The sequence below is a fragment of the Marmota monax genome, unplaced genomic scaffold (genome assembly GCF_021218885.2).
Source record: "Marmota monax isolate L192 unplaced genomic scaffold, Marmota_monax_Labrador192_F-V1.1 WCK01_AAM20220418_F8-fsc00107, whole genome shotgun sequence".
Classification (NCBI taxonomy): domain Eukaryota; kingdom Metazoa; phylum Chordata; class Mammalia; order Rodentia; family Sciuridae; genus Marmota; species Marmota monax.
Genome location: NW_026693761.1, coordinates 3,284,366 through 3,304,356, shown reverse-complemented (window position 1 = coordinate 3,304,356; position 19,991 = coordinate 3,284,366). Strand labels below are relative to the sequence as shown.

The 19,991-nt window shown below is 41.9% G+C and overlaps 1 protein-coding gene across 1 annotated transcript in view; it reads left to right on the top strand.

The window, feature by feature from the left end:
* The window catches only part of Aoah (acyloxyacyl hydrolase), a 204,456-nt gene that overhangs the window by 85,215 nt on the left and 99,250 nt on the right, over positions 1 to 19,991 (top strand). The window contains exons 5-9 of the mRNA XM_046460635.2: positions 5,410 to 5,469; positions 11,891 to 11,961; positions 15,066 to 15,126; positions 16,474 to 16,544; positions 17,338 to 17,386. Coding sequence (XP_046316591.1) covers positions 5,410 to 5,469; positions 11,891 to 11,961; positions 15,066 to 15,126; positions 16,474 to 16,544; positions 17,338 to 17,386 — 312 coding nt within the window. The remainder of the gene's footprint in view (positions 1 to 5,409; positions 5,470 to 11,890; positions 11,962 to 15,065; positions 15,127 to 16,473; positions 16,545 to 17,337; positions 17,387 to 19,991) is intronic.

Genomic DNA, 19,991 nt, shown 5'->3' with positions numbered 1-19,991 from the left:
TCTTCATCTTTTATCCCCAGGCCAATTTTTCTCCCAGGCCTGTAGTTCCCAGATCCTTAAGAAATCTATAAATCTTAAATTTTACTGTAAATTTACTCAGTTAGAAAAATCGCCCTGTGCACTGCTAATTAGCCTATGCAATGTGCTAACATATATATTTTTAGAATAGATACAACACAGGGAGATATGATAGTTTAAGAAATCTATAACATGGAGTATATTCCCACCATTATCTTTTGATCAGATAGAAGAGACAATATTGACCAAAAATACTGAGGGTGCCCAGGTCACTGTAAATCGTTTCGTGATCACTGGGCTGATGCCATCCCCACATACCCTCTCATGCCCACCCCTTACAAAGTTTCCCCCAAACCACTCTTTCTCACTCTGGAGATAACTCGCATTCTGCTCTGAGCATGTGCATCTTCACCTTTTACTTTCTAATAAAGTGAACACCTGGTGTGCCCTTAAATTCTTTTCTTCTGCAACATGTCAAAAACCTGGAAGATTTCAATAGTGGTCTCCTCTGCCTCTGCAGAGACCTCCTTGGGCCCACTAATGGTGACACACTTAATCCCCATGAATGTGTTGAAAACCTAGCCACTCCCTCTTTGCTTCACTTTGGTGTTACCCAAACTGCCTCTTGCAGAAATGCTTTAAATTTTCTAGTTGGTCCTCCTGCCCTTCTCCAATTTTCAGCAGACATCTAGAATTCCTTCTGATCATTGTAATTGGAATTTGTAAGTGGGTATTCAGTACATGGGTGAGCTGGGATCCACATCTGGGCCCATGATGCTGTTCCTGTTCCTGGATGCTTTGACTCCGTCCTTCACACAGATTGGTGTGTTTCCCTACAGCCCCAGCCTCTGCTCCCCAACACCTACCCCACATGTACCACCTGCCCTCAGCCTCCTAGGAATGTTACTGGGGTAATTCAGGGGTTACGTTACATATCTCAGTTTTTGTGTTCTTTCAGGAGAAAATTTCAGGCAAGACATGAAGTATTTATAGAAGTATAACAGAGTTTACTAGAAAAGAAAGAAAAACACCCTCAAGGGAGAGTGTGGGCTGTCTCTGAGAGAGCAACTGGCTCCCCTTTGTTCCCTGGTTTTAGTGAGGAGAGTTAGGGAAGTTTCTAGAGAGTCCCGCCAGGTAACACCTCCCCACTCTTGAATGACAGTAAGATTGCATCTGATCTTTAAGTCCCTACTGCACATGGTCTTACCCACAGATACCCTAGCAAGATCCATGGGCCAGAGGCAGAATTTTACTATTATCATGACATGCTAAAGATTGAAAGGCACTCTAGTTTGCTCTGGTCCAGGCTCTCTGGTTCTAATTGCAACTTGTTCTTACAGATTTCACATGGGCTTTGCTTTTAATTATCCTGTCCTCCTGAGCCATGGAGTCTTTGGGCTATATAAAGGTCACGGAAGTCCCCCTTCAGAGTAACCTGTATTCTCTTCATAGACACAACAGATTCTTTAGACCAGCATTTCTTGGCCCTGAGAATAGCTGGGCAGATAATAGGTTGTTTGTCAGGGGATGTGGCATATCCCATTGATTTAAGTCAGAGCAGGGCTGGAGTGGCTTTAGGTAAATTGCTTTGGGGATAAAATGTTTTGTTTTGTTTTTAAGAGAAAATGTATGGAGGTCTGACTTGTAACCCAGTTTACAGAATTATCCCCTTAGCCTTGTGTTCCAATGGCTCACGTCCATCTGCTACTTATCAGGAAGACCATAGACAGAACCCATCACACCCCAGCACTAAGGGTGGGTCAAGGCCTCCAGGGTGGCTCTTGCCCTGATATGTTTTTATTGTTTGTTTGTTGGTTTGTTTGTTTTCATCCCCCAACCAACATTGAGCCCCGGAGAACTGAGTTGGTTAAAATTGAATTGGTTCTTTCAAAGGGATCCAGGCATCCTCTACAAGGAAGATATTACTGAAGCCCTCTTGGACGTTAGCTTTGTCTCACTTCTATTTTCTGTGCTTGTTCAAGGTCAGTCTCCTAGCAGACTGGAAGTTTGAGGAGAACAGAGGTGTCTGTGTCCTTCACCACCATATCCTCAGGGCCTTCACTGGTATATCTATGCTATGAGCACATAATTTTCTTTATCAATAAGAAATAAAAGCCACATGGATTGAACCAAAGGCATTTTTTCTCTTTTTTAGTTTTTAGCACATGATAGTCACACATAATAGTGGGGTTCATTTTGACATATTCATAAATGCATTAGCATAATTTTCTCCATTTTGATCCCCAATATTACTCTTCCCTTACTTCCTCCCTCCCCCTGATCTGCCTCCTCTACTCTAATGGTCTTCCTTTCACTTAGACCAAACTATTTTTTATTGTATTGGTGTTCATTCTTGAAAATGTATAAAATACAGAAAAGAACAAAAAGGAAAAAAATCTCATCCAAAATTCATATGGCACATTCCTTTGCAAGTTTGTTGTTGTTGTTATTGTCTTTCCTGTGTGTATGAAATCTGGTGGCCTATTTTCCTTGAATGAGTTAATAGCATATGTGTTTTCTTTCACTTTTTATTTCCTTATATATTCAGCACCTACTTTGTGTATCAGGTACCATACTGGACACTGTAGATGTTTAAATGGGGTCTCAGAATGCAAGGCAACAGTTTCAGACAGAGAGGCAGGGGACATAATGAAGATGAATGAATACCACCCTTCAAGTTCCCATATGTGGGGAATGAGCTTGAGACTAACAAGAGTAGCCAAAAAGAGAAATTAGCTCTTTATCTGGTCCCTGTTACACTGGGCATGTCAGAGAGGCTTATTATATACGACAGGAGAACTTCCAGAAAAAGCCAAAGTAATTGTTTTTGAATGGGGCCATCCCCTAAACAGGCTTTCTGTTAAAAGACATCCATGTTTTAAAAGTGAGGATTGTCATCAAGTTTTTTTTATATCTGCTTGCCAACAGATCAGAATAGATGCTGGATGCAATGTTGGAACACAGCCCAGAGGTGCCCGGTGTGTGGTATCATCATACTGACCCCTTAGTTGAACCATCACAAGGAGGTTGGGGAGTCCTAGGAAGAGGTTGGGTGGCCAGGTAAAAGGTAGAGGACACTCAGAAGGCATACAGCTGCTCACCAACTGGCACAGTAGTGTTTCAATGTTCTAAAAAATACACCCTTTACCAGGTCATCCTGGCAACCAACTCCCCCAGAGAGAATATCTTCTATTCTCCAGTCATTTCTGTACATTCTGGCTATTAGCCAACCTGCTGCCTTTGACCTTAGAGACAGGGTTTGCTGTCCTTTGAGCTTGAACAAAAGGAATATAATTTGAACAAAAGGAATATAATTTGAAATGGTTTCAGAGTCTGCTATGGAGGATGAGCTGAGGCTGACTCTGAGGCCGTCTTTCCAGAAGCTCCTCCTGGAAGATTCTCTAACAACTCCATCTCACACTGGACACTTCTCTCTTTATTTTAATCTTCTTTACATTGTTGTGACCAAAATACCTGACAAGAAGTTAGAAGAAGAAAAGTTTATTTTGGCTCACAATTTCAAAGGTTCAGTCCATGGTGGGCTGACTCCAGTGCTCTGGGGCCAAGATGATGGCAGAAGGGCATGGTGGAGGAGTGCAGCTCCGTTCATGGCATCCAGGAAGCATGAGAGAAAGGGGAAAGGGCTGCGGGGAAGATGAGCCCTTGCAGGGCACGCCTCCAGTGACCTACTTCTTCCAGGCATGCCCTGCCTACCTACAGCTACCAGCCAGTTAGTCCATTCAAACTTGAATATGCTGATTAGGTTATGTTTCTCATAATCTAATCACTTTAACTCCAAACATTTTTGTGTTAACAAAGGAAATTCTGGGGGAAACCTCATATCCAAACCATAACATTCCTCTTCTGACATTTTCATTCAACATGGGTGACGTTGTCAGAGTACCACATGGCGCCAGAGCGGAGAAAGAAAGCTTAAAGGGTGAGGAACAGACAAGAGTTCAGTAAAGACCTGAGCCCTGAACATCCGTTAGCAGCAAAGGCCAACATCTCCCAAGAGAACTTCTCTTGATGACCCTCTATCCCAAAAGCCCTATTTCTACATCCAGACATTCTCTAGGTAGGCTTGGTTGCCAGGATCTCCTGGTATAGGATATGCTTCTAAGAACATTGAAACACTGCTGTGCTGGTTGAAAAATAGCTGTGTCTAGAGGATAACAGTGTCCTCTGATGGGAGGACTAATCGAGTTGATATGTACTGGGACAACATTCTCAGCTTACCCGTAGTGATAACTATGGCACTCACCCTCAAATCTCAGCTTCCCTGCTGATTTGGGAGAGATACAAATAATGGTTAAAAAGGAAAAGAAAAAATAGTGGAATGAATGTGACATAATTTTCCTATGTACATAGATGAAAACATCACAGTGAATCCCACCAACATGTACATCCATGAGACTGGGACCTTAACTAGAATAAGATATAATCCATGCTTGTATAATTATGTCACAATGGGTTCTACTGACATGTATAACCAAAAAGGGAGCAATAAATAAATGTTTTAAAATAATTTAAAAAAAAAAAAGTTTCCCAGTGTATCCATCAATTATTTAGCAGAGGATTACCCTAGGACTGTCCCAGGAGCAGGCCAAGAAAGGACAGGCAGAGCAGGCCTGTATGCACTGAGTGGGGGATAAAAGCTCTGAGAAGCAGTGCTGGAGCCAACCCTCCCCAGCCCCACCCCACTCCTGGGTTATGTTTCTCCCAGCCTCCTGCAAGTACACAAACATAGTGGTCCTTAGAGTTTTTCATAGCAAACATTGTTGGTAATAATGAACTTACTGTTTGTGCTTGCAGTATTTGTATGCTTGACAGAAGCTCTGGAAATGGTTGGAAGAGGAGTGAGGATATTGGACTAGGAAAGGAGGAGGTGAGTGGGAGAAGAATGTGAGCTGGATGGCAGTGATAGTAGCCATTCTTCAGTGCTGAGGCACAAGACACTGGAGCAGGCTGCTCACAGCCTCCTACTGGTGGGGCTGCTAGATACAAGGACCAGTTACCAGAGAGATCAGTGTAGCACAGCTGTAGGCAGCAGAGGTTCAGATCACCTCTCTGCCAGACTCTAGTTATCCAACCCTGAGCCAGTTTCTTAGCTTTTCTGCATCTCAATTTCCTCATCTATAAAATGGTCCTATCTCTTAGGGCTTCTGTGACGATTGAGAAAGATAATGTTTGCAAAGAATTTAGCACAGCCTCTGGTACAGACTAAAGTCTTTAATGACACAAATTTGCTTTCTTGTGAATTATTTTATCATAATGTATGTAATAGTTTATTTATTGCAAACTTATGGACAAAAAAAAATCTTACTTTAGGAAAGGCATGGAAAGAAAAGACGAAACAAGTTATAATGTTGTCTAACTTTGCTTTTATAGGAGTCATGGAAATTTACACTAGAGAAGGCAAGACAAATTGTCAAGAAATCCTCCACCATGGTAAGCAATCAGAGGATAGAATGCCAGCCTTTCCCTTTCCATCCTGACCTCTCACAGCCCTGCTTCCACACCCCAAAGGCAAGGGCTACTCTGGATACAAGCCCACCACATGCTACCGTGCATTGGGGTAGATAGAAGTAGGAACTTGAGCTCCTTTGACTTTCTTCTCCTGCCTTCTTTCTGTAGCAGAGGTTTCCAGCCTCAGACATTTCGGGTTGATAATCCTTTGTTGTAAGGGCTGTTATGTGTTTTGTACTGTCTAGCAATATCCCTGTCCCCGACCCGCTAGATGCCAGCAGCACCATCCCCCCTTCCCCAAGCTGTGAGGCCTAAGAATGTCTCCTGACATTGCCAAGTGTCCTCTGGAGGGTAAAATCACCCATTTGAGAACCACTGCTCCAGTAGACCATTCAGGAGGAGATTTCATTCTCCTACCCCTCTGTTTTCTAAGAATGTGACCTCAGGCAAGGGGCTCAACTTCACTAAGCCTCAGTTTCCTTGTCTGTAAGATGGGGTGATAGTGCCTCTGATGGGGGTACTAATCGGGTTGATGCATGCCAAGCACGTAGTTCCATCCCCAGGACTTACCAAGTATTCAATAAATGTTAAGATCATCCCCATTACTAGTCATCCCCCCTAATTTGTCCTCCTTGTAATGACACTTATTCAGCAAATAGAATGCTTAGTTTAAATAAATGGTTGCATTTCTACAAGAAATGCCGTTGGGATTTTGATTGGCATTGCATTAAAACTATAGAGAACTTTTGGTAATATCGCCATTTTGATGATGTTAGTTCTGCCTATCCATGAACAGGGTATATTTTTCCATCTTCTAAGATCTTCTTCTATTTCTCTCTTTAGGGTTCTGTAGTTTTCATTGTATAAGTCTTTCACCTCTTTTGTTAGGTTGATTCCCAAGTATTTTATTTTTTTTGAAGATATTGTGAATGGAGTGGTTGTCCTCATTTCCATTTCAGAGGATTTGTCGCTGATATACAGGAATGCCTTTGATTTATGCGTGTTGATTTTATATCCTGCCACTTTGCTGAATTCATTTATTAGCTCTAATAGTTTCTTTGTAGACCCTTTTGGGTCTGCTACGTATAGAATCATGTCATCTGCAAATAGTGATAATTTAAGTTCTTCTTTTCCTATTTTGATGCCTTTAATTTCTTTCGTCTGTCTAATTGCTCTGGCCAGTGTTTCGAGTACTATGTTGAACAGAAGTGGTGAGAGAGGGCATCCCTGTCTTGTTCCAGATTTTAGAGGGAATGCCTTCAATTTTTCTCCATTCAGAATGATGCTAGCCTGAGGCTTAGCATAGATTGCTTTAAAATCATTCAGAACAAACTAAATTACTCATTTAAATATACATCTAAATATTTATATTGTATTGGAGAAGATGAAGTAATCAGGTTGAAGTGAGATGATACTTCTAATCTAGGAGGTACCAGACTGCCCTCCCTTTTCCTCCATAAAAGCTCTTGGTTTTGAATCACCCACAATTCCTCCTTGAAACAACTCCCCCTCAGTCTTTCAAAGTTCTAGCTCTCAGTTAACTGAATCTTTATCACAATTCATTTTGAATTCTTGGTAGTTTTAATGACCTTTATAAGAGCAATAGATTTAACAAATTATTTAAAATATTAATTTTTTGTGTGTGTGTGTGTGTAGACAGAGAGAGAAAGAGAGAATCAAGTCTTTAAAGATGTGTCTAACCAGCCATGGAAAGGTGGATTGAAATCAGAAATAAAAAAAGAGAAATAAATTTAAAAATAAATAAATAAATAAATAAATGGTTGCAGATTTAAATGTTTGACTTAGACTCTGATGGCAAATCAGCCCCAGCTGAAGAGGAAGGATAAAAGGAGAACTTTAAAGAACAGTATCATCCCCGATGCTAGAGACCCTGGCAGTAAGAAAGGATTGGTCAGAGGGAGAAGGTGTGGTCCTTTCCCCCTCCCTCTGCTTGCTAGCCTGCTCATCATTCACCCTGATGCAATGCATGGAAGATATTATTGATTTGACAAGTGGAAATAAAGGGGAAGAAAATCACTTACATCGAGGTTTACCAGTTTAAGCAAATAAAGATATAGGATATTCAGGAAAACTTAAGATTTCAGATGAAATAGGACTAAATTTTTAGTGTAAGCATGTCTGGTACAATATTTTTATCTGGCAGCCCTGTGCCTGGGGGTCATATGGGTTTTGATGTACAAGGCTGATTCTTGTTAAATGGCAACATGCAGGCATTTCTTCGTAATTGGTTAATCAATCACAATGTCTGCTTTGCCAGTCATTATCCAATTCAGTGAATAATTAAGGGCTGACAGTACCCAGTTCAGCTAATCTGCTTAACTTATTCAAGAAGAAATTGAAATACCATGAGAAACCCTCAACCACCACCTCAGAACTCTGAGCAGAAATGGAGAATAATAGAATTTGTGTTTTGTTCTTCTCAATGTGAATCTGAAAACTTATTTTCAGAGCATTGTTTATTTTACTAGCACAAACTGCCTTGGCATTAACTCAAAGGCTAATTAGGACTTTACAATTTTTTCTTATTTCTGTTACCAGAATTGAAAGAATAATTTGTGAGGCAGGATTCCAATAATTACTTCCAAGAAGAACAAAAAAAAATCCACTGAACAATTCAACAATTAAAAAAAAAAAAAAAAACCTCTCCAGAAGCCTCCCTCAATTTATTTACTCTTTTCGAGAAAAAAAATCAGAAAATACAAAATACAAATAATGGTCTCTGAAAAACTGCTTAAAAAATGCTGGCTGCAATGAATTCCATGTAACAACTGACATAACTGCAGGCTGACCAGGACATTTAAAGCAATACATGGTAGGTTGCACATCTTTTCAGCAAAGCCTGTCAGACTGTAAGAATCCAGACTGGAGAAAAGTTATATATTGTTGAAGAGAATCAAATGCTCCAGAAAAGGTCTGATCTCAGCGAGGCCCTAATAGGCTCTTCGAGGCTTTTCCTGGATTTGGAAGAGCACCGAGTCTCTAAGGGTTCAGAGGACCTGTGTTATGGAGTCATCTTATTATTTAATTCTCACTTCCACACACACACAAAAAATATTATCAATCTCATTAAAGATGGTAGGACTGAGGCTCCATAATTTGCTCACTCTTTGTAGCTAGTAAATGAGAAAACCATCACTTAAATCCAGAGCTAGATACCAATATTCTTTCCACTGTGCCAATAGCTCCAATCAGATTTCCTCAGGGCTGAACTTCAGGGAACACAGTCAGGTCACAGGTGGTGTCGAAACTGGAATCATTCAGGGAACAACCTGTTCAGCTATTTGTGAGGTCCCTGATCACAAGTCTCAATAGAATCCTATGAGAAGACTTTAAAAATTGCTCATATCCAAACCCCAGCATAGACCAATTTAATCCAGATAACATAGTACACGCCCCCTCCCCCCCACACACACACACAAAAAAAAAGGTTGAAAGGCACTTCACCATGCAGAAATTCAATTTCAGGTTAGCTTTCCTCCTTTGACCTTCCATTTATGCCATTCACCCTAATTTCTTTATTCAAACCCTGTTTGTTATTTTGCATTCATTTACTATCCTGATGTGTGGGGACTCTCAGGAAGCAAGTGAACGCTGGTTAAATAGATTGCAAAGTGAAGATGGGGTAGTACACCTGTCCCCAGGGACGTCCCAGGTTTGAGGCTCATTTTAGATGGGATCAGATGCAGCTAGATGTGATATTTTAAACCCATTCCTGAGTTAATAACAGCCCGCATTTTGGCTGTACAGCAAAGTTCCAAATGAAAAGAGGGAGCTGGCAAATGGTAAGCAAGGACTGCTGCAGTGTTGCTCTGGATTTGTCTCGGTTTGCTTGGCAAGTAAATTGCCCAGAGTAGGGAAGATGGCTTGGTGACAATTGCCTTTCCCCTTCTATGTGATGAAAAGACCAGCTAATCCAAACCTCTATATAAACAGAAAGTGTTCTGGGGGGTCCCTGAGCAAACTAAATCATCTATCTTCTATCTATCTCCTACTTCCTAACCCAAATTTCTGCACTGTGAATATCAAAGACAGCTTCAAGCCTTCAGGCTGGATTTTGACAGTGAACAGCTGTGCAATTATAAAATTTTATTCTATTGTACCTCTTGTATTGTAATTATAAGGCCGTTCAATAGAGTTTTTTCTGTGTTGGTTATCATCAGTGTTAAAATCTACATTGTCATTAGGTTAATTAGATCAAGGCCTTCAGAGTAGATATTAAAAGTAGCTTGAACATTCAAATGTAACCTGACTTTGGAGTCTGAGACTCAGAATGTGTCTGTACTTATGAACTGCCACCAATGTTTTGCATAATTGCATGCTAGTGTTTGATTTATAGTGTGTCAACAGTCCTGATCTCAATCGGAAGCCAAGTGTTTGAATTTAACCCTCTAAACACCTGTTTTTTTTTTCCCACTGCCTCTACAGTGTACCCCACCCGATTTTACTTCAAAGTTTCCAAGCCAGTGCTAACTTTTTCCCTCACACCTAACCTAAGAGGGACATTGATTACAGTCTGGAGACAGATTTGTGCTAGAGGCATTTAGTGGGTAGAGGACCTTACACAGTACACGAGACAGCCTCACAGTGGAGGCTGAACTATTAGGGCAATAGTGCTGAGGTTAGGAACTCTGGGATCAGGATCTCTTATCTCTCAGGGTCTCTTATCTCTAATGGGATAAACTATCCCATCTCTTTGCTTCTAGGCCATCTTTTACCCCCCAGAGATATCCTTTTGAGATACAAATGTGATTGCTCTGCCCAATGCGATGGGTTCAAGGCTTCTCCACTGTCCTCAGGGTACCCTGTAGGTGCATAATAGCCTGACATAATGCCTCCTTTCTTCCATGATTCAGACACTGAATGTTTGTCTGTCTCCTAAGAAAGATGCCAAACTTTCTCACACCTCCCCAGCATTGAGTGGGGTGCTCCTGCTGCCAGGATCCAGGCTCCTCCAGCTTTAGTGTGCCCTCTGGGGACCTTGTTGAAATACAGATTACATTGCAGTAGGTCTGAGGATGGGAGAAGGAGACCTGATACTCTGCATTTTTAAAAGCTCCCAGGTGCCATCAATGCTCCTAGCCCATCATCACACCTTGAGCAACTGGGACCCAAAGCAGTGGTTCTCAAACCTTAGTGGGCATTGGAAATGACCCTGGAGAGTGAGCATCAGAATGACTTTTAAGGCTGTGAGAGGACAGATTCCTGGGACTCACCCCATGGCAGCTTGTTCAGTAGATCTGGGGGGAAGCCTCTGAGGATTTGCATCTCTAGCAAGGCTGTGGGCTGTGCTTGGCATCACAAAACCTCAGGGTATTTGTGTGTTACCTCCTACCTGCCTCCTTCCTTCCTGGTTTCTGGGTCATCTGGGTTTTCTGGGTCAGGTTCCTAGAGAACCCCGATAATGCCTCCACCTCTGTGGACCCCATAGGGAATGCCAAGAAGTAGGACATCCACCCAGACCCTTCACTTGATGGTGGGCTAAAGACAAAGTCAGCCTGTCTCTAAGCCTTGCATAGAGATGGGGGCCTAGTCAGGTTTGCTTCTACTCCTGGAAGGATGGGCAGGCATTGCTAAGACCTTTACATACTCCATTGGTATTCTGAAAAGGTTACCAGTTCTCCTTTGCCAGGGGCAGAGTATCCCCAGTACCCATAATACAGCCCATAGCCATCTAAAGGTCTCTTTGGGCTGGTGGGAATTGACTCATCTTTCCCTTCATTGATAATTGCTGGTTTCCAACGTTTTCTACCCTGTAGCCTTCTCTTTCTTTAATAATCATGGAAACTGCTATCTTTCTAAAAGTACTGCTTAATAAAAAGCCAGGGGTTTTAATTTATCGCACATCTGGGTTCTTATAGAAACTACTATCTAAAATCTCCTGTTCTTCACAACTCGCAGCTTCTTTGGGGAAAGGGCCTGCCTTCATCTCAAGCCTCCAAGCATGTCTCTCCATTTAGTCTTCATTTAACCTTTAATCGGATGGAATATTTTATTTGAAAGTGGCTTTTTTCCCAAAATCTTTTTTCAAAGCACTTGGGCAAAGGAATATTGTTCCATTAGAACCAACCAAGGCAGGCCAGATATTTTTGGGAAAAGGTGAAGAACCAGGGCAGCCATAAAGGTGGGAATGGCTGGCTGGAATCTAGGGGAGGGGGGTGCCTTCAGACTGAGGTCCCAGCATGGATCAAGACACAGGAGGTGGGATGAATATGGGGTGTGAGGACAGGAACAAGAGGTAAATCTAGATAAGTGAAATGGAGCAGACTCTAGAAGGAAGATCCAGAAATCTGGACCACCGAAGAGACCTTAGGTGGGGAACCATTCCTTGAATTAAACAACTATATTTATTTATGTATTTATTTATTTCTCTCTCTCTCTCCAGCAATATCCTAGAAGTGGTTCCAATATTTGTTCACTCCCGTTTTTGGCCAAGATCTGTCAGAAAATTAAATTGTAGGTATTCTTTTTCTACCTCCCAAGCCTATAATAACATCTTCACTTCTTTCTGCTTTCTAATGATTAAAATGATACTCATATTTAAATGTCATCTTCCTAAAGGTGACAGTGTTTCTCACTTAAAATGTGCCTTGTACCGAAATCACAAGACAAATTGGCTCCAAACAAAACCACTTTGGAAATAGATTGTATTGACCAGTACCTTTGAATCTGAAAGCTTGCTTTTTACCCCATGCCAGAATGCAGGGTGCCAGTAAGGCTTTCTGTGCAGCTCTAACACTTATTGCATGACAACTGGGGACAGTTCCTTCTTGCCATGTAAGATTCAGAGCAGGTCAGCCATTGGTTGTGGCTGGGACTCGTTGAGCATCTTTAGTTGCCAGGCACTCATGAAGTTGGAAGGGGGCTATTTTTCACAGAATTCTACCTGAACAGTCTGGCTCATTCATAGGAGTAGGATTCCAAACAGAAAGACAGTGTCAGAATTCCCCAATACTGCCCACCACCACTATCTCAGTTCAAATCCCATATTCCGGTTCCCTTTGGCATCTGGAGTTAAACTAGATATCATAGAATCACTGTTCAATATGTTAAGAGACAAACAGTGACTCGAGAAGGACACTGGACTAAAAGAAAAAATAGCATAGATCCTTCCTTCCTCAGTATGGTAGTCAACTTTCTATTACTGTAACAAATACCTGGGATAATCAGGTTAAAAAGAAGAAAGTTTATTTTGGCTCAGAGTTCTGGAAGTTTCAGTTCAAGACCAAATGGCCCTGTTGCTTTGAGCCTGTGATGGCCCAGTCCATCATGGCAGGAGAACTGTACATCATGGTAGAGGAAACCTGTTTAGTGCATGGCCAAGTGAGAAAGAAAGAGAAGGAGGGAGAGACCAGAGCCCCACAATTTCCTTCTAGAGCACACCTGCAGTGACCTAAAACCTTCCACTAGGTCCCACCTGTTAATGGTTTTCCTACTTCCAAAAGACCAAGTCTTTAACACATGGGCCTTTGAAGGAAGTTCTGGACCCAAACTATAGCCTCAGCGACATTTAACATGCTTCTGCTGCTGCATTAGGGGTGCTCTGCTGGGTCTCCAGTAATGGATTTTCAATACATTTCTTCATTTGGTTCTCACAACTTCACAGTAGGGTTTATTATTATTCCCATTTCATGTAGAAGGAAACTCCTCCATGAGCCCCACTGCAACCTCTGCCTTCATCTTCCATGTGGCCATCGTTCCTGGGTCTTCATCGTTTCCTTTCATAAGGACACCAGACATACTAGATTGTGGCCTACCCTAATGACTTCAAACTAGATTACATTTGTAAAGATTCTATTTCCAGATAGGAAAGGCCACATTCACGGGGAGTCGGGATTAGGACATCTCTCTTTGGGTGAACATAATCCCACTCACAGCAAACACGTTTTCTAGGTTCTTCCAGCCTTCTCCTCTTGAGCTTCCTGGGAGCTAAATCCACTGAACATCTCCAGTCTGTTGTGAAAATAACTGGGGTGAGGAGGATGCAGCTGTGATTCTGACCCACATTCAGATCCTCTCTTAGGGATCCACAAGTTACACACTTTTCCTGGCTCATCTGTCAGCAAGAGCCCCAGCAGCCAGCTATGTAAAGTGCTGGCTTAGATCCCAGAAACCGTCGCAACACCCCGTGATGTGAATGGGGTAGATGAAGAGGCATCAGGATTTGGGAAGAAGAGGGGAAATCTCAGACATGGACGAAGATGCTGAGAGGCTGAGATGCAGCCAGCTGCCCGGGCAGCCCATCATTTCATCATATCTTGGTCCCTTGAAGTGGGACCACTGTCCCCTCCTTGATGAATGCATCACTGCATTTCCTGTATTAGCCATGGGCCAGTGGGTCTTAACAGTGCCACAGTGACAACTCTTTAATTGAACCACCTTTGAAAAATTGAATTCAAGAGCATCTGTGGCCAGGGATTTTCTTGGCCCAATTTAAAAGGGAAATTATTCTTTTATTTAAAAAAAAAAAAAAGCAAAAACAGCATGCTTTTCTTCTTTTTGAAAATCATTGTGCTTCGAGTACAATTTGCACCAGATCGCAATTTGTTCAGTACTTTATTATTTACAAAATATATTTACATGCAGCTTCATTTATTCTTTGAAACAACCTGTGGCTCAGTAATAATAAGGATGATTAAAATTATCTGGTGTCTATGCAACAAAAACTGTCATAAATGCAATCTTATAAGGCAGGCATCATTATTGTCCCCTTTCAAAAGAGCTATTTGCTGTGGGTCACAGAGCTGGTGATGGATAAATCTGACTTTGGACCCAGCACCTGGTTCTCATTGAGCCCCTGGACTCTTAGTCTGATTCTTTAGATGATCAAGTAGGTTTAAATGTCTCGGACTGCATTCATTTGCCTTCAGGTTCTCAGAACTGCTGAGATGCCCTTGATTCAAAATACCATTTAGTAAATCCTGGACAGGGCCTCATTACAAACTCTAAAATTTAAGTTCCAAGAAGAACCTCACCCTGCCCCATGACTGCATTACTTAGCCACTCTCTAAGTGAGAATGGCTAAATGAAAAGCAATGTTTGCCTTTTAGAACTGGGAAGGGTCAGGTCATCCCTAGGCTCCTTGGTTACCCAGACTTACAACTGAGAATGAAACTGCCAGCTAATGACAGTAATGCCCAAGATTCTCAGAGTGAGTGGTTGAAAAGAGTGAACATGAAAGAAAGGCCTTCTTAACAGGATGTGTAAAATGTCACAAATTCAACTTGCAGTGCTGAGTTCCTTGACTGGACCCATATAGCACAATCTCCTCTTTCCTGGGGATCTCATCAGCAATGTCCATAACCACAACTCAGTTATTCTCTTCCCCACAAGGGTCACATTAAATAACAGAAAGAAGACAATCTTTTGAATGGAGAGCAAAGATTGGCAAAGTTTAGCTGGCACTCTGATGCAGCATGCAGATCCTGAATTTTTTTCTTAGATCAGCCCTCTGTCTAAACTCAACACAGCCGTGTCTGAAAGTGTCTCTGTTTGTTTTCACAAACCTGTTTGTTTGTTTTTATCTCAGCTTACTGGGTGTTTTGGTTTTTTTCTTCTAGATCTATAACAAATTCTGTGCCTTACAAAGATATGGACTCAGACAAATACAGTGTTTTCCCAGTAAGTATTGTTAAGAATAACCAGATGTTCGCTGAATATTACATCACTTCCTTCAGTTTTCTTCCCTTTAACAAAATAAGGCAGAATTTCATTTGAATGCATTATTAATTTGATGAACGATCCATCATTTCATGATTCTTAAGGACATTTTGGCTTCGTGACAATACACAGGACATCAAAGCAAGTCGTAGGCCCCGGATTTCTATTTTTCTTTGTTCCCATTGCCAGCTGGAATTTTCCATGGGACTGTGGTTACCCTGAGAGGTGTTGTGAATTACTTTGGAAACTCTCAAGCCTACTTTAACTTATTTAGAAAGAGTGTATAGGTGTGAGTTCAATTGAGAACTCCGAGGATGTCAGGTTGTCTTCTGGGAAAGTAAACAAGCAAGTGACATGTCACAAAGTCCTCCAAATGTGAAGGATCTCAGCTCTTCTACTTGGGAATGGAGGAAACAAGAAGATTGTTGGACATAATTAAAACGGGTTTTTGGAGGGTGGGGTACTGGGGATAGAATCAGAGCTGCTTAAACCACTGAACCACATCCCCGGCCCTTTTGTTGCTGTTATTTATTTTGAGTCCTTGTGAAGTTGCTTAGGGGCTTGCTGAGCTGCTGAGATTAGCCTCAAACTTGTAGTCCATCTTTCTCAGTCCTTAGGATTACAGGCGTGTGCTACCAATGCCAGGCTTATTGTAACTCCTGATTCTTTCAAATCAGTCAAATCAAACATATAAATCCACATGATTAATAGTTGAGCTATATTATTTGTAAGTTGTCCAATAAAGTAATTAGCCATTTGGCTAAATATATTAATTATTTTAGAGCCTGAGAAGATTGGTGGTTAACAGAGGAATTTTAGGAAGTTGGGTGGTCCTGTTGTTTCTGGAAATGTACATCAACACACATGCATGAACGAACACATATACAATGAGCCACACACGTGCATGTACACACATCTGAAACATGCAAACACATAAATACATGCATGTTCACACACCCCATGTACACACATATGCATGCACACATACATTCCTCAATTATCTCACCTCAAATGGCATGTCCTTTCATATTAATCTTGATACATACATGCAAACACATGAATACATGCATGTACACACACCCCATGTACACACATATGCATGCACACATATATTCCTCAAATATCTCACCTCACATGGCATGTCCTTTCATATTAATCTTGATTTTCTTAATGTTCTTTAGTGTTCCTTGACCATCTCTGAATTAAAAAGTGCAAATGTCAAAACGCCCAAGATAGCTCTAATTCACCTTTGCTGCGGGCACCATCAAAGCAAGCCTGACGCCTCCCATGTGTTCTCTTCAACTGCAGACGCTGCGGGGCTATCACTGGAGAGGGAGAGACTGTAACGACAGTGACAAGACAGTATATCCTGGCAGAAGGTAACTCTCCACTGGTCACTGATTTTGAAAATTAGCTTCCAAAAAGGAGGCAGGAGGCATAATTCCTTCTTGGAGCCTAAGGGATTCCCACCTACAGGCAGAAGGGACATCTTACCCAATGGAAGTAAAGCTCAGTGAAGAAAACAGCATTCATGCATTGATCTGTCCAAGAAATGTTTATTGAGCACCTAAGATTTGCAAAGTACTTTGCATCATGTTAGGTGGTAAATGAAATATTTATATATATATATATATATATATATATATCCCTTCTCATGGTGCTTACAATCTGTCCCCTCTGGAGTAAAGAGTAAAGAATGGAAATCACATCAGACTTTAGTCCTGAGCTGATGTTTAGCCAATCACTTCTCCAACTTCAAAAAAATGGATATGCCAACCTTCACTTGTGCTGTGATTACAGTGCCAAGGCATTGAATTACCCAAGTGTTTGGGCATTCTTGAGGCACCATTTTAGCAGCTTCACCTATTTATATAAAATAGACTGCAGATTTGTTCATTATGCTCACCAGCACCATTCCAGAAGTCCATGAGTATAGTCAATCATGAAAAAGACTGGATTTGTTTCAGGGTTCCCAGTAAATACCCCAAACCAAGTTTAACACGAGCAGTCCCATGGAGGCTTCTGTGTCACAACACCCAGCAACAGGGAACGCTCTTGGGCATGGTTGACTTTCAGTGGCATTTTGTGTAGCCTTCATTCCTTTATTCACAAAACTAACATTCACTGAGGGATAAGCATAGACCAAAATCAATGTGGATTTTTTTTTTTAAGGCCAGACAACTGGGACATACATCGGGATTCAAATTGTAATGGCATTTGGGTAAGCGCTAAAATTCAAGTTTAACACTATCTCTTACTTTCTGCCTTCCCCCAAAGCCCACTGCCCATTTGCTTTAGTCACAGGTAAGGAAGGAGATGACAGCCCATGAGAACTCTTCCAGCTGCTCCGAGGAGGGTAGAGAGTCTGCATCACACATGAAAAGCATCCGTGATGTGATGAAAAATGAGGGCTCTCAGGGTCACAGCCCTTTCAGCTTTGCTCATGGTCACCGTTTTGAGTGCTTTCATTCTGTCTGAACACTGTGAAGTGAAATGGGAGTGGTGTTCACAAAGTTTTACAGCAACCCACACAGCTGTTGGAGCAAACCACATGCTATCACCATTTTTGGCTGCCATTTTTTACCTGTTTCATCAGCACAGTCAGGCAGAGTAGAAATTACCCCGTATTTACCTCGCTATCCATACCTCAAGGCATCTGATGTTGGTGTCTCAGTTCCCTGTGAATAATGGGTTTACAGCTCCCAGGTAGAGAAAGGGAAGGAAGGAGGAAAGCCAACCAAGTATTTATCCTTGGACAGTAATGGCAGAAGACTCAAGTTTTACAATCTTAAATTTACACAATTTGAAAGGTCCTTGTGAAGAATTAAAAAAAAAATACCAACTTACAAATATAAAATGAAATATGAAAGAAAATAATTATTTAGTACAATAAAAGAAATCCTAAAAGATTACAGAAGCTTAGAAATTTTAGACCCTTTGATTTAGTCTTTTCCAACCAACCAGAAGTGCTTACATGGAAAGGTATCCTGATTATAGTGTGGCCTCCTCTCTTCACCTAGAACATTCAGTAGCTCCCAGTCACTCCCAACATTCACACTGGCAGGAGCTATACAAACAAGGACCCTTGAAGCTTTAGATTCCCTGGTTTCAAAGGAAACCTGCCTGGATGAGGAAGAGAAAATTGCCATAAACATTTCCCTATCCCAGGACACAAATGGCCTGTGGTTTCTGGGATATGAAAAGCATGGCAATGATTTTATCCCAGCCCACACCTCCCACCCTGTTCTCAGTCACATTGCTTTTTTGTGGAGGAAGAGAAGCCATCTCCCCTAGAGCTTTGAGGTGTCAAGAACCCCAACTCAACTCTTACTCAAATAAAACCAAGTCTCATTCTCATGTTGGGGTACTATGGGGGCTTATCAGGTTACATGGCTGCCATCCTCATTCCATGTTCCACTACTGCCTTTGACATGGTGTGCCACCCTACATAAAGAGCAGGGCCATGAAAAGACCAGAGGAAACCTAACATGAGCTCAGGGAGGCAAAACTCAGTGTTCGTATGAATAATGGGAGAGATGCATCGCCTTGCTACCGATCCCTTCTGCAGCAAAAATGACTCACAGAATCACAAAATCGGGAACAAGGAGGGGACTTCACAACCATCAGAGCCAACATAGTCCCAACTGCATCCCCATGATCAAGTGTTGAGTGTGATATTAATAGGTATGGAGGGAGGGGCTCCGTCATCTGGTTAAGTATAGGGAGCCATTGGGCCCAGTGAAGCTGAACAGTTCTCTTTCCTTCTGGACTCAGCATCTTTAATGTTTTAATATGCACTGGGAGCCCCCAAAGGCCAGGAGAGTGGGCATGCTAATTCCAGCGCATCTCTGACTACTCAGCACTTCTGTCTTGGCATATTTACTATTCATGTCCCTGGAAGGGAGATGTTAGGAAGCTTTTGATGTTAGGAAGCTTCAGCTGCGGCAACTCTGTCCCCCTCACAGATTCAAATTCCCTTCAGGTTTCTGAATCTTGGCACTATTGACATAGGAGTTACATAATTCTTTGTTGTTGGGATTGTCTTGTAAACTGTAGGATGTTTAACAGCTTTCTTGGCCTTGACCACTAGGTCCCAGGGTGACTCCCACCCTGTTGTGACAGACAAATCTGCCTCCAGACATTAGCATTGTCCCTGGGTTGAGTGTGGGATGGTAAGGTATTGGGGAAAATCAACCCTGGTTGAAAATTCAGCTCTAGGAGTATCAATATTTAGGTGTAGTAGATGCCAGAACAGTTAGGTCTCCAGCTCAGGGACTGCAGAACCTGCCCTGATCTTGTGTGACACTCATGGGGCCCTCAGTGCTCCAAGGAGGGAGACCGTTAGCTCATGCACCTCTCCCCCAAAATACTGCCCTCAACTCTCTGAAAAAGGAGACCCAGCTTCTGGATCTCTCCTTATTCCCACTCCCAGTTCCTCTTAAACCCAGTTTACTCTCACAGTGTTGCTCTGTTGGATTAGGGACTCAAGAGACTTTAAAGGTATTAGCTTTTAGTTCTTTGTTTATCCTGGAGATTAATGCTCTATCTGAGGCAGATGACAAAGATTTTCTCCCATTCTGTAGGCTCTCTCTTCATGTTCTTGATTGTTTCCTTTGCTGCGAAGAAGCTTTTTAGTTTAATACCATCCCATTTATTGATTCTTTATTTTACTTCTTGCACTTTAGGAGTCTTGGTGAGGAATTCAGTTCCTAGGCTGACATGATGGATAGTGGGGCCTACATTTTCTTCGCGTAGGTGCAGGGTCTCTGATTTAATGCCTCGGTCCTTGATCTGTACAACCACAAAAATGGGATCCTAATTAGAAT